At 47.5% G+C, this 13,016-nt stretch overlaps 1 protein-coding gene across 1 annotated transcript in view; it reads left to right on the plus strand.

The window, feature by feature from the left end:
• LOC137433154 (uncharacterized) overlaps nucleotides 1–13,016 on the plus strand; it is a 432,405-nt gene that overhangs the window by 407,889 nt on the left and 11,500 nt on the right. The window contains exon 60 of the mRNA XM_078783571.1: nucleotides 5,304–5,422. Within this exon, the coding sequence (XP_078639697.1) occupies nucleotides 5,304–5,422 (119 nt within the window). The remainder of the gene's footprint in view (nucleotides 1–5,303; nucleotides 5,423–13,016) is intronic.

A 13,016-nucleotide genomic window follows, 5' to 3' on the forward strand; every position in this document is an offset into this window, starting at 1 on the left:
GCATGCCCGGACGCTCTGGGCGAGCCCTGAAAAGGCGATAGCGGGCATGCCCGGACGCTCTGGGCGAGCCCTGGAAAGGCGAGAGCGGGCGTGCCCGGGAGGTTCGGGCGTGCCCGGGAACAGTGAGTCCGGGCATGCCCGGGAGAGGCGCGTCTGGCCGTGTTCTGGCCGGTGCAAGGCGATTGTATGCATCCAGCGGTAACCGCCACATATATATATATATATATATATATGTGTGTGTGTGTATGTATGTATGTATATTATGTATGTATGTATGTATGTATGTATATATATTGTAACGAATTTTGAGAAAGTGTAACGAATGTGAAAAGTATGGTTTTGTTGTGTGTAACACCCTCGTCGAGTAAATAAGGTCGAAGGACGTCCCCCTAGTTAATTCCATGAAACTTACACACAGGCCACGATATATCTTTTTAAATAGCTTATTTCCGTATTCTATGTAGGCTAAATATGTGTTTCCCACTAGATTGACTCTGCATTGTATCAAACGAAATAAGCGTAGGCCCCTTTCAATTTCCCCAATCATCTCCGCTCTCCAAAGTTCCTTTCAAAAGCGGTGCGAGTGGTGTTCAATCCCGCAAGCCGCCATTGCGCATGTGCTAATCTCGGAGAAGAGGGGGGTAGGAGCCGCCAACTCACAGGCGTGGCACGTCGTCATGATCAAAGGGGGAATCGGACAGCCCTAACAGCCAATCAGCACCGCGGTGAGCGACCCGGTAGGCGTGCCCTCGCAGCCGGCGGCTTGATTCCGACCTGAGTAATAAAAGCGACTGGAAGGGACTGCTTCGGGAGATGACATGAGAGATGAGAGGAGAGATGAGCTGTGAGCTGTGAGATGAGAGATGAGAGACGCTCCAAACCAAAAAGGAGAGGTACTTGGAGATGAAACAAGCTTTGGAGAGACGCGCTGAGAGGAGGGAGACGGCTCCACCAGAAGGAGAGGAGCAGGTGTGACCGAGCCAGCGCGTGACGTCCACAGCATCAGCAGCGTCGACGCGACCGAGGGTTTTCCCGCCAAAAACGCGAAGAATTGGGAGCTGCTACCTCCAGCCCTGCCGGTTGCAGGGACCTGACCCTGCCTCCCTCTCCAGCAACCCACCTCCGCCATTCCTGCCTGCAATTTCCCCCGTGTAAGTGTGAACGTCGTCTGTCCTAATCGTTGTCCTGGGGTTAAGTAAATTGAATAGTATAAGCTAACGATTCACTGTGTGACTGCTTCTTCCATCCATTGCTTGTAAATAACTTTGATCGCTCCTTCTTTTTGCTTGTGTGTATAATAAATCCTGTTATTCCTCCGTACTCTGTCTTCTTCTCTCTTCCTTCTCTTTCGGTCGCTTTAGAGGTTTCCAAATTGAATATCTGTGGTGCGATCTGGTCAACGTTGGGGGAGTCGGGCCAATCGGGGATCCTGTAACGGTCGCGGTTGACCATCCGCTCGGCCCAAAGTAACATCTTGTCCGCGACCCGTAACAATATTATGTATGTATGTATGTATGTATGTATATATATTATGTATGTATGTATGTATGTATATATATTATGTATGTATGTATGTATGTATGTATGTATGTATGTATATATATTATGTATGTATGTATATATATACTGTATATATATGTATGTATCTATATATATATATATATATATATATATACACACACAAGGGCCAGTCAATAAGTAACCTTAAAATGGTGTTTTGATTTTGAGAATATGTGTGTAGTTGTAGATGACCTATGTTATATATATATCTGGGCAAGAGGCATGTTTTGCCTGTTTTAGATCTGGCAACATTGAGCGTATGACATCAGTAGCGCAGTTCCAAGATGGCGGCTCCCTTAGGAGCAACGTTCTGTCATCCGTTTCTTGGGAAGCGAGGGTGTGAATCCCAGTGAAATCCATCGTAGAATGAAGATGCAATATGGTGACGCATGTTTATCGCTGCAGCAGGTGTACGACGAGGACAGGAAGTTTAAAAGGGGAGTGTCCAGTGCGGCAGATGCTGCTCGCTTGGCCGGCCTCAAACAGCCAACACACCAGAAATGGCTGCAGGACTTGAGCCCGTGCTAAGGGAAAACCGTCGCATTACGCTGGATGATGTGTATCCGAATTGAACATTAGCCATGGTTCAGCACACCATATCATTCTCAACGTGCTGGGGTTCCACAAAGTGTCTGCAAGGTGGGTGCCTCGACAACTCACACCCGAACTGAAAGAACGGCGAGTGGACACGTGTGAAGAACTTCTGCGATGTTACGAAACAGAAAGCGACACTTTCTAACAGTGCGTAGTGACTGGGGATGAAAGCTGGGTCACTACTTTCAGCCAGAAACTAAGAGGGCAAGCAAAGAGTGGCGCCATTCAACTTCACCGAAGCCCAGAAAATTCCGCACACAGCCATCCACTGGAAAGGTGATGCTGACGCTCTTCTGGGACAGCAGAGGCCCACTTGTAGAGCATTACATGCCCAGAGGGACCACACCAGTGCATCATACTGCGACCTCCTTAAAATCATCTGAAACCAGCAATCAGATCAAAACCTCATGGACTACTCACTACTGGTGTTTTGCTGCACCATCACGATGCTCGGCCCCATACTGCCCGCGCTACAGTTGTAACAATCGAGGACCTGCATTTTGAGTGTCTTCCTCATCCACCCTACTCGCCAGACCTCCCCACCCTTCGGATTACCACATCTTTGGACCACTTAAAGAAGCGCTTGGTGGAATCGCTTTCCAATCTGACGAAGAGGTCCAAGAGGCGGTGAACGAATGGCTACACAAGCAGCCAAGATATATTTTGTTTCCTAGAGGAATCCAGGCCTTAGTAAAACGCTGAAAAAAATGCATTGAACACAATGGAGATTATGTTGTAAAATAACACAGTTGTTACACACGTACATGCAATAAACAAGTATTTAAAAAATATTTTAAGGTTACTTATTGACTGCCTGCCCCCTCGTGTATATATATGTATAGGCCTATATATATATATATATATATATATAATAAAGTATATCTTCATGCGGACTCGCACACTCAAACACCGCTTGACACCGACCAATCACACAACACCTTCTCCCGCCACTTTGGAGCAAGGTGAATCACGTGCTTTGAGTTTGATTCGTTTTCAAGTGGAATTGTTGGACGAAGCTTCCATCTTGTGGTGAGATTTGGTACCACAACAAAATAGAAGGATGAAAAATTCACTTCACCACCCTCTGCCAAAGAACAGAAAACATCAACAAGCAAAGTAATAAATAATTATTCTTGCCCCATTTGATTCTTCCATTGTCTGGTGTTCATCCCTTTTTCGTCATTCTCAAGTTGCATATTTTCATTCATTCATTCATTCATTTTTTCAAGTTGCAGATTTTGAGTCATTCATTTGTCAGAAAATAATATTTCCGTGCACAATATACCGTATATGTACTTTACACAAAATTGCTATGATGTCATGATCGTGATTGAAGCTCCAGCAATGCACAATGTCGTGCAATGAAAAAGAAGCCATGTAACTATGATATGTGCTTGGTATGCCAGGCACAGGTAATACAAAAGCACAGATAATTTATTTTCAGAGCTTCAACCCTTATACACATTAGTTTTATCTACCTATACAACAACCGTGTCATTAAATTGAGTTTTTGTACAAACCCCGGCCGAGTCATACCAAAGACTTTTAAAATGGTACTTGCTTGTTTCCTTGCTTGACATTCAATATTTAAAAGGATAAGAGCATGGACAATCCCCATAGGTTGGCATCCATGGGGAGGAGAGATTTCCTCCAGAGGAGATGCCCCACTGAGTGTGGTGAGAAAGGCGGCACCATTGTTGTTACGTCACTGATACCCAGAGTGCCCAGGGAAAGTGATGGCGCTTCCCCAAAGCTCAGTGACTGTGTTTGTCTCGTCTAACAGTCCTGTATTGTCTATCGCATATTCATCTATGTCAATTTGTGTGAGATGTGTGTGTGTGTGGCAGCTCCACTACAAACGAGCCTGGATTTTCTTAACTCCTCTTCCCTATAAATCGTCTTCTTGGAGGATCTTCTCCCAGTAGTCAGGTTCACTATGTTAACAAATATAATTTCGTTCAAAATTTTGGGATTAACAAACCTGTACATTTTTGGAATCACCAGAGCATGGAGAATCCGAAAATCAATGTTGGCATTTGCACAGACACATGCACGGCCGCCATTTTGGATTTTCAAAATGGCCGCCATAAAATACATATTTTGCACGATCTCGGCTTCTAGTCAACCTAGAGACTTAATTAAATATGCTAATCCTATGTTTTCTGGGTCAAGGAATCCAATAAAGGCCTCAAAATAGTGCTCAGGATTATAGAAAAGCAACAAACAAAAGTGATTGAAAACCATTGTCTTTATATTTGTGATATAACTGTATTACATAATACATGATATTGCAAGTCCTTTGAAGTTATAGGTTGTTATAGGAAGTTATAGGTAGTATCAGATTGAACTATAAGTCCTATACACAGGATCTACTCGGTCTATACCGTTCAGGAATATGTTACAGATCTTCATCACTGTCCTGAGGGTCATTTTCACAAAGGTGTCTACGCAAATGTAAACATTAATTTTTGGATTCCTCATGCTCTGAATATTCCAAAAATGTATAGTTTTGCTAATCTCTAAAAATTTTGAACGAAAAAACACAGTGAACCTGACTACAGATAAAAACCACACCAAACTCCTGCCCTGCCTTGACCACGATCCTCCTCCACCTCCCTGTGTCCTCAGCCAACTCTCTCCACTCTCCAACCACCCCCACCTTACTGGTATTCTTCTTCACATAATCTTCCCATCTCAACCGTGGCCTACCTCTTTTCTTCCTACCTCGTTCCCTCAACCTATCCGCTCTCCTTGCCATTCTCTCTTCGCCCATCCACACCAAATGTCCAGCCCATCTCAGCCGGCATTTCACCAATCTCCCCGTCAAACTCATCTGCACACCAATCTCCTCCCTCAGTTCATCCATTCTCCTTCTATCCACCCTCTTCATTCCTGAAATCCTCGCAATCGCAAGCCTGCATGCAGCCTCTGTTGTTGTCTCTCTGTCAGTGCCACCGTCTCCTGACTGTAAAGGTAGGCCGGCGTTATGCACAGCATCAGAACCTTTCCTTTCAATCTCCTTGAAATCTTCTTGTCTGCCATTATGATCCTGTACAACCTTAGATCCTGTTAAAAAAAAGTAGCTTGGAATAAGCACTCTTGGGAAGTGCATGTAATAATCTTGTGACCATAATGCTCTTATTTCTCAGGTTACTACTACATTGATCCTAACCAGGGATGTGCCCACGACTCCATCTATGTTTACTGCAACTTCTCAGCGGGTGGAGAAAGCTGTATCTCTCCTGTGCAATTGCGACTACACGAAAAAGTGAATTGACATTATGTATTTTGTTGTTGTTGTTGTTGTTGTTGTTGTTGTTGTTGTTACTGCTGTTTCAGTGTAACCAACAAGTTATTTTTACATTTCAATTGTAACATGCGCATTGAAATAGAGTACGGCAGGGCAAGACAGGGCAAATAGAGTAAAGTAGGGCAAGATGTAAGATTCCACCTGGTATATTACCTCCTCGGTCCTGGTAATATGTTCAGATCCCGAACATCTTTTTTTATTTTTTATTTTTTTTTATTTTTTGTATACAAGATCGAGGCTCGTGTAAGAGCTAACATCAATCACAAAGAAAAAAACCAAACGGACACACAAAACATACAATAAAGGGAGCAGGAGACAAGATGGGGAGAGAGAGTGAAGCACACAAGTGCAACAGCAGAGAACAGAGACATCGGAAGATCTGTGGGAGGGGAGGGCTTGGGGGGAGGAGGCATGGGAAGGCGGGGGTCGGGGGGAGGATCTGCACGAGAACGGTCTCTGGTTGATGATATTGCTGGCAATTTCATATGAAAATTTTCTGAAAAAATTAATGGAGGAGACACACGCACACTGACCTTTATTATTTTAAATATCCATTAGACATTTGGCAGTGTGCATACCAGGCTGAACATTTTACGTTTTGTGTCCCACTGATACGCTGCATCCGTACGTTAACCAAAATCTAATCGGCTTGCTTTTGTCACTTACCCAACTCATCCACCAAGTTTGTCATCATCCATCCACAAACTTCTGGAATAAATCATGCTAAATGTCCTCCTTAGGGAATTCCCCGCTGAATGCGGTGAGAAAAGCGGCGCCATTGTTGTAATGTTGCTGGTACCCAGAGTTTTTTGTATACAAGATCGAGGCTCGTGAAAAAGCGAACATTAATCACACAGAAAGACAAACCGACACATAAAACATATAACATCGGGAGCGGTAGACAAGATGGGGAGAGAGGGGGAAGGACACAAACACAACATTTGAGAGCAGGGACCGAGAGACATGGAGACATCGAGAGATCTGAGAGAGGGCGAGGGCTTGGGGGGGGGGGGCATGGGAAGGGGACGGTGGGAGAGGTATAAAACATATGGACACTGCCAGGACTTCCAGGAAAGAAGTTGGAATTTCAAACAAGGTGGATCTGGGGTGAATTAGCGGGGGTAGAAAAGATCAAGGTTTTGGATGGGGGAAGATAAGAGATGGTGGTGAACAGCTGTTTTAAAGACCTGGAGGGAGGAGTGGGATTGAAGGGAGTGAGGGAGTTTGTTCCAGAGGCGGGAGAAAAGAGGAATGAAAGAGTGAAGGTGAGCAGAGAGCCGAGATTTCGGCAGTTTAACCATCAGAGGGTTGCTGGCAGATCTTGTGCGACCTGTAGGAATATTTGGGGGACAGAGCACAGAGAGAGCTGGGGGTGCAAGGCCGGAGAGGAGTCGGTAGAAGACAGAAAGACCACCTACCTGCCTGCGGTGAGTGAGTGAAAGGCCCTCAGAGATAGCTTCATCGCGGGAGATTCCAATAATTCTGAAAGCTTTGGTTTCAACAGCGTGAAGCCGAGCTAGGTGTGAGGCAGGAGCACCGGCCCATAGGGGAGAACAGTATTCCATTGAGCTGCGGATGAAAGCCTTGTATGTGGTGAGGAGCTCAGGTGTGCCGAGGAAGGACTTGGCACGACGGAGGATGCCCAGTCGGCGACTGGCTTTGGAGGCCAGCTTGGAAATGTGGTTTTCCCAAGAAAGATCATGGCAGATAGTGAGACCCAAAAGCTTGAGCGACAGAACTTCTTGGAGAGGATTGTTGAGAAAGTAGATGGGAGGGTTGTCCAGTCGATCTTTTCGGAGAGACATAGTAAGAGTGTGAGATTTGTCAGGATTGAAAGACATGTTCCACTTGTTTGACCAGTCTGTGATTTTGTCCAGGTGTCCATAGAAGTGACGACACTTCCCCCACGCTCAGCAACTGTGCAAGTCTGTGCCAATGGTGGAAAATCACTTAAAATATATATTAAAATTCTCTATCCCGATCTAGATCTTCACCAAAATCTTATCAATTTGTCCTTGTCACACACCCAACCTCTCCACCAATTTTCGTCCAAATCCGTCCATAACTTTTTAAGATATCCTAGTCACAGATAAACAGACAAACAGACAGGGGTGAAAACATAACCTCCGTACACCTCTGCTAGCAGAGGTAACAACTGTTATAAGATCAAACAAAAGAAAATTACATTGGCTTGTGCAAGCGTGGACACGGTGAGCTTTAGCGGGGGTGTAGGTGAGCGAGAGTGTGAATGTACAGGTGAGTAAAGGTGCAGGAACGTGGGCGAGCACAAGATGGGAAGTGGGCGAGTGCAAGAATGCGCATGGGCAAGGAGGAACCCAAGTGGGGCTCAGGCGAGCACATGCGACAAGAATACGACGCAGGGGAACACAGGCTGGGATGTAAGCAAGCACAAACTGAGATGCAGGGGAACACAGGCTGGGATGTAGGCAAGCACAAACTGAGATGCAGGGGAACACAGGCTGGGATGTAGGCAAGCACAAACTGAGATGCAGGGGAACACAGGCTGGGATGTAAGCAAGCACAAACAGATGCAGGGGAACACAGGCTGGGATGTAAGCAAGCACAAACTGAGATGCAGGGGAACACAGGCTGGGATGTCAGCAAGCGCAAACAAGGACGCAGGGGAACACAGGCTGGGATGGAGGCAAGCACAAACTGAGATGCAGGGGAACACAGGCTGGGATGTCGGCAAGCGCAAACTAGGACGCAGCGGAACACAGGCTGGGATGTAGGCAAGCACAAACTAGGACGCAGGGGAACACAGGCTGGGATGTAGGCAAGCACAAACTGGGACGCAGGGGAACACAGGCTGGGATGTAGGCAAGCACAAACTAGGACGCAGGGGAACACAGGCTGGGATGTAGGCAAGTGCAAACTCAATCGCAGGGGAACACAGGCTGGGATGTAGGCAAGCACAAACGAGGACGCAGGGGAACACAGGCTGGGATGTAGGCAAGCACAAACTAGGACGCAGGGGAACACAAGCTGGGATGTAAGCAAGCGCAAACTGGGACGCAGGGGAACACAGGCTAGGATGTAGGCAAGCACAAACGAGGACGCAGGGGAACACAGGCTGGGATGTAAGCAAGCGCAAACTGGGACGCAGGGGAACACAGGCTAGGATGTAGGCAAGCACAAACGAGGACGCAGGGGAACACAGGCTGGGATGTAGGCAAGCGCAAACTGGGACGCAGGGGAACACAGGCTAGGATGTAGGCAAGCACAAACTGGGACGCAGGGGAACACAGGCTAGGATGTAGGCAAGCACAAACTAGGACGCAGGGGAACACAGGCTGGGATGTAGGCAAGCACAAACGAGGACGCAGGGGAACACAAGCTGGGATGTAAGCAAGCGCAAACTGGGACGCAGGGGAACACAGGCTAGGATGTAGGCAAGCACAAACTGGGACGCAGGGGAACACAGGCTAGGATGTAGGCAAGCACAAACTAGGACGCAGGGGAACACAGGCTGGGATGTAGGCAAGTGCAAACTCAGACGCAGGGGAACACAGGCTGGGATGTAGGCAAGCACAAACTGGGACGCAGGGGAGCACAGGCTGGGATGTAAGCAAGCACAAACTGAGACGCAGGGGAACACAGGTTGGGATGTAGGCAAGCGCAAACTGGGACGCAGGGGAACACAGGCTGGGATGTCGGCAAGCACAAACTAGGACGCAGGGGAACACAGGCTGGGATGTAGGCAAGCACAAACTAGGACGCAGGGGAACACAGGCTGGGATGTAGGCAAGCACAAACTGTGACGCAGGGGAACACAGGCTAGGATGTAGGCAAGCACAAACTAGGACGCAGGGGAACACCGGCTGGGATGTAGACAGGCACAAACTAGGATGCAGGGGAACACACGATTGGATGTAGGCAAGCAAAATCTCGGATGTGTGCAAGCACAGGTTGGTATGTTGGCAAGCAAAATCTAGGATGTGGGCAAACACAGGTTGGTATGTTGGCAAGCAAAATCTAGGACACAGGCGAACGCAGACAGGTATGCTGGCGATCACAGATGGGGACGCTTTTCAGTGCAAGAAGCAACTGTGCTTATAAGTGAGATTCAGAATTAATGAAAGCTGCATTGTTCCACTGCAGAAACCTGGAAAAGTGAGAAGCATTTGATTTATCATTCTGCAAAAAATATCCTGCATAGAGTACATGGATCAGTTTGCTGAATCCCAGCCATGACCTCCGTGCATTTGCCCTGTAATAACATCTCCTATCCCTAGACCTCCTCAGACACTTGTATTATTGGCACGTTGTTGGTTCACGAGTTATCAAGTGACCACTATATTCGTCATGTGTGTGCGTCTGTCTGTGTGTCTGTCTGTCCGCAGCATAACTACCCGATGATATCATCCGATCTTGATGAAACTTGGGTGGGAGGTTGATATCATCATGTAGTTGTGTCCTGCCTAGAGTGGGCGTATTGCGCCCATTGTGGGCGGAGCCACGCCCGAAAAAGATGTCTTTTAGGGGGTAATCGAGTTCAAGCTACATCTTCTCCGATGGAGTTGGTGGAATCTGACAGGGGTTTCGATATTTGGTTAGGCCAATGTCATGTGTCTAGCCCCACGGAGCTCGATTTTTATTTTCGCCCCAAGGTCAAGGTCACAAGGTCACGAAATTTAGAAAAGTCGATTTTTGATGGTTTTTTTTTTTTTTTTTTTTTTTTTTTTTTTTTGTATACAACATCGAGGCTCGTGAAAGAGCGAACATTAATCACACAGAAAGACAAACAGACACATAAAACAAATAACATCGGGAGCGGTAGACAAGATGGGGAGAGAGGGGGAAGGACACAAACACAACATTTGAGAGCAGGGACCGAGAGACATGGAGACATCGAGAGATCTGTGGGAGGGAGAGGGCTTTGGGGGGGAGGCATGTGAGGGGGGGGAGGCATGTGAAGGGGGGGGGGGTGGGAGAGGTATAAACATATGGACACTGCCAGGATTTCCAGGAAATAAGTTGGAATTTCAAACAAGGTGGATCTGGGGTGAATTAGTGGGGGTAGAAAAGATCAAGGTTATGGATGGGGGAAGATAAGAGATGGTGGTGAACAGCTGTTTTAAAGACCTGGAGGGAGGAGAGGGATTGAAGGGAGTGTGGGAGTTTGTTCCACAGGCGGGAGAAAAGAGGAATGAAAGAGTGAAGGTGAGCAGAGAGCCGAGATTTCGGCAGTTTAACCATCAGAGGGTTGCTGGCAGATCTTGTGCGACCTGTAGGAATATTTGGGGGACAGAGCACAGAGAGAGCTGGGGGAGCAAGGCCGGAGAGGAGTCGGTAGAAGACAGAAAGACCACCTACCTGCCTGCGGTGAGTGAGTGAAAGGCCCTCAGAGATAGCTTCATCGCGGGAGATTCCAATGATTTTGAAAGCTTTGGATTCAACAGCGTGAAGCCGAGCCAGGTGTGAGGCAGGAGCACCAGCCCATAGGGGAGAACAGTATTCCATAGAGCTGCGGATGAAAGCCTTGTATGTGGTGAGGAGCTCAGGTGTGCCGAGGAAGGACTTCGCACGACGGAGGATGCCCAGTCGGCGACTGGCTTTGGAGGCCAGCTTGGAAATGTGGTTTTCCCAAGAAAGATCATGGCAGATAGTGAGACCCAAAAGCTTGAGTGACAGAACTTCTTGGAGAGGATTGTTGAGAAAGTAGATGGGAGGGTTGTCCAGTCGATCTTTTCGGAGAGACATAGTAAGAGAGTGAGATTTGGCAGGATTGAAAGACATGTTCCACTTGTTTGACCAGTCTGTGATTTTGTCCAGGTCTTCAGAGAGTGAGGAGGCTGCAGACTGCCGATCTGAGGGAAGAGGAATGGAGCGGCAGAGAGTGGAGTCATCAGCAAAGAGATAGAGAGGATTTTCCAGAGAGTCAGAGAGATCATTGATAAAGACCAGAAAAAGCACAGGGCCCAGCACACTTCCTTGGGGAACTCCAGCCTGAACAGGAAGGGGAGATGAGAGAAATCCATTCAGGGCCACACGTTGACTACGACCAGAGAGGAAGTCCGCAAGCCATGCATGGAGATTTCCATGGATACCATAGGAGGAGAGTTTGGTGAGCAGAGCTGGGTGCCAGACCGTATCAAAGGCTCTTGATATGTCAAGGGAGACAGCTCTGATTTCCTGTTTGGCATTGAGGACCTCCATCCATTGTTGAGACAGCAGAAGCAGCATGTCCAGAGTAGAGTGACCTGGTCTGAAACCAAATTGATGATCAGAGATCAAGCCATTGGAGAAGAGGAAAGATTTCATATCCGAAGCAATGATGGATTCCATGACTTTGCTGATAATTGGGAGCAGGCTGATTGGTCTGTAGTTGCAAGGATCTGTTTTTGCACCTTTTTTGTGTAAAGCGGTAATGTTAGCTGATTTCCAGGATGCTGGCAGATGACCTTGAGCAAAAGATAGGGTGAAAAGAACAGAGAGAGGGTGAGATAGAGCGGCAGAGCAGGATTTTAGGACCCGTGGGCTGATGCCGTCTGGTCCAGTTGCAGAATCAGAGTCGAGGTTTGACAAAAACTCCTCCACCTTGTCAGGAGAGAAGGACACAGAGTCCAGGAGCAGTTGGGTTCGACTGGGAAAGGAGGGAACAGAGAGAGATGGGTTTGGGACTAAGGATTTCGAGGCAAACACAGAGTTGAGGCATTCGGCTTTGTCACGTGCGATGTCAACTGTGTGGCCATTTGAGGTAAGGGAGGGGATGGAGGGGGAACAAACACCAGAAACGGATTTGACCAGACGCCACCAGGATTTGGAGGAAGGAGACAGGTTTGAGAGTTCATTCTTGAGTGAGGAGAGATAGTGCTTCCTGGCACTCCTGAGGGTAGACACACACTTGTTCCGAGCTTGGTGGAAGGAACTGAGATTTCCTTCAGTTGGATTAGCCTTCCAAGAGGCAAAGGCAAGTTGTTTCAGGGCAACTGCCTCACCACAAGATTCAGTGTACCATGGACGGGAGGAAGGGTAAGACAATTGAAGGCGAGATGGGATAAATCTGTGCATGAGAGAGATCAGTTTGCTTTGGAAGAATTCCCAGGAAGAATTGATGTCAGCGGCAGTGGAGATGGGAGACCAATCCAGACGATTGATGGCTGCTTGAAGACCGTCCCAGTCGGCCTGAGTGAAATGCCAGACTCGACGACGCTGAGGAGGCTCTCTGAGAATGGCCAGAGAGATGTCCACTTTGACAAGCACATGATCAGAAGAACCGATTGGAGCAGAAGAAGAGCAGCAGACATTAGCAGGGAAGTTTGTCATAACCAAGTCTAGAAGAGAAGATACTCCATTGGCTGAGATCCGGGTCGGGAAATTGACAGATTGTGTCAATCCCAGTGAGTCACAGAAGTCCTTTGCTGAGATGCCATGACTAGTGAGAGAGGAACCCACACCCAACCAGGTGGCATGATGACAGTTGAAGTCACCACATATGAGGAAGAGAGAGTTGGGATGAGTGGATAGAAGTTGGTCCATGTTGTCAGACAGTGAAATGTAGATGGAGTCATCACTGTTTGGGGGACGG

Source organism: Myxine glutinosa, chromosome 8 (genome assembly GCF_964187855.1).
Source record: "Myxine glutinosa chromosome 8, kmMyxGlut1.1, whole genome shotgun sequence".
Taxonomy (NCBI): Eukaryota; Metazoa; Chordata; class Myxini; order Myxiniformes; family Myxinidae; genus Myxine; species Myxine glutinosa.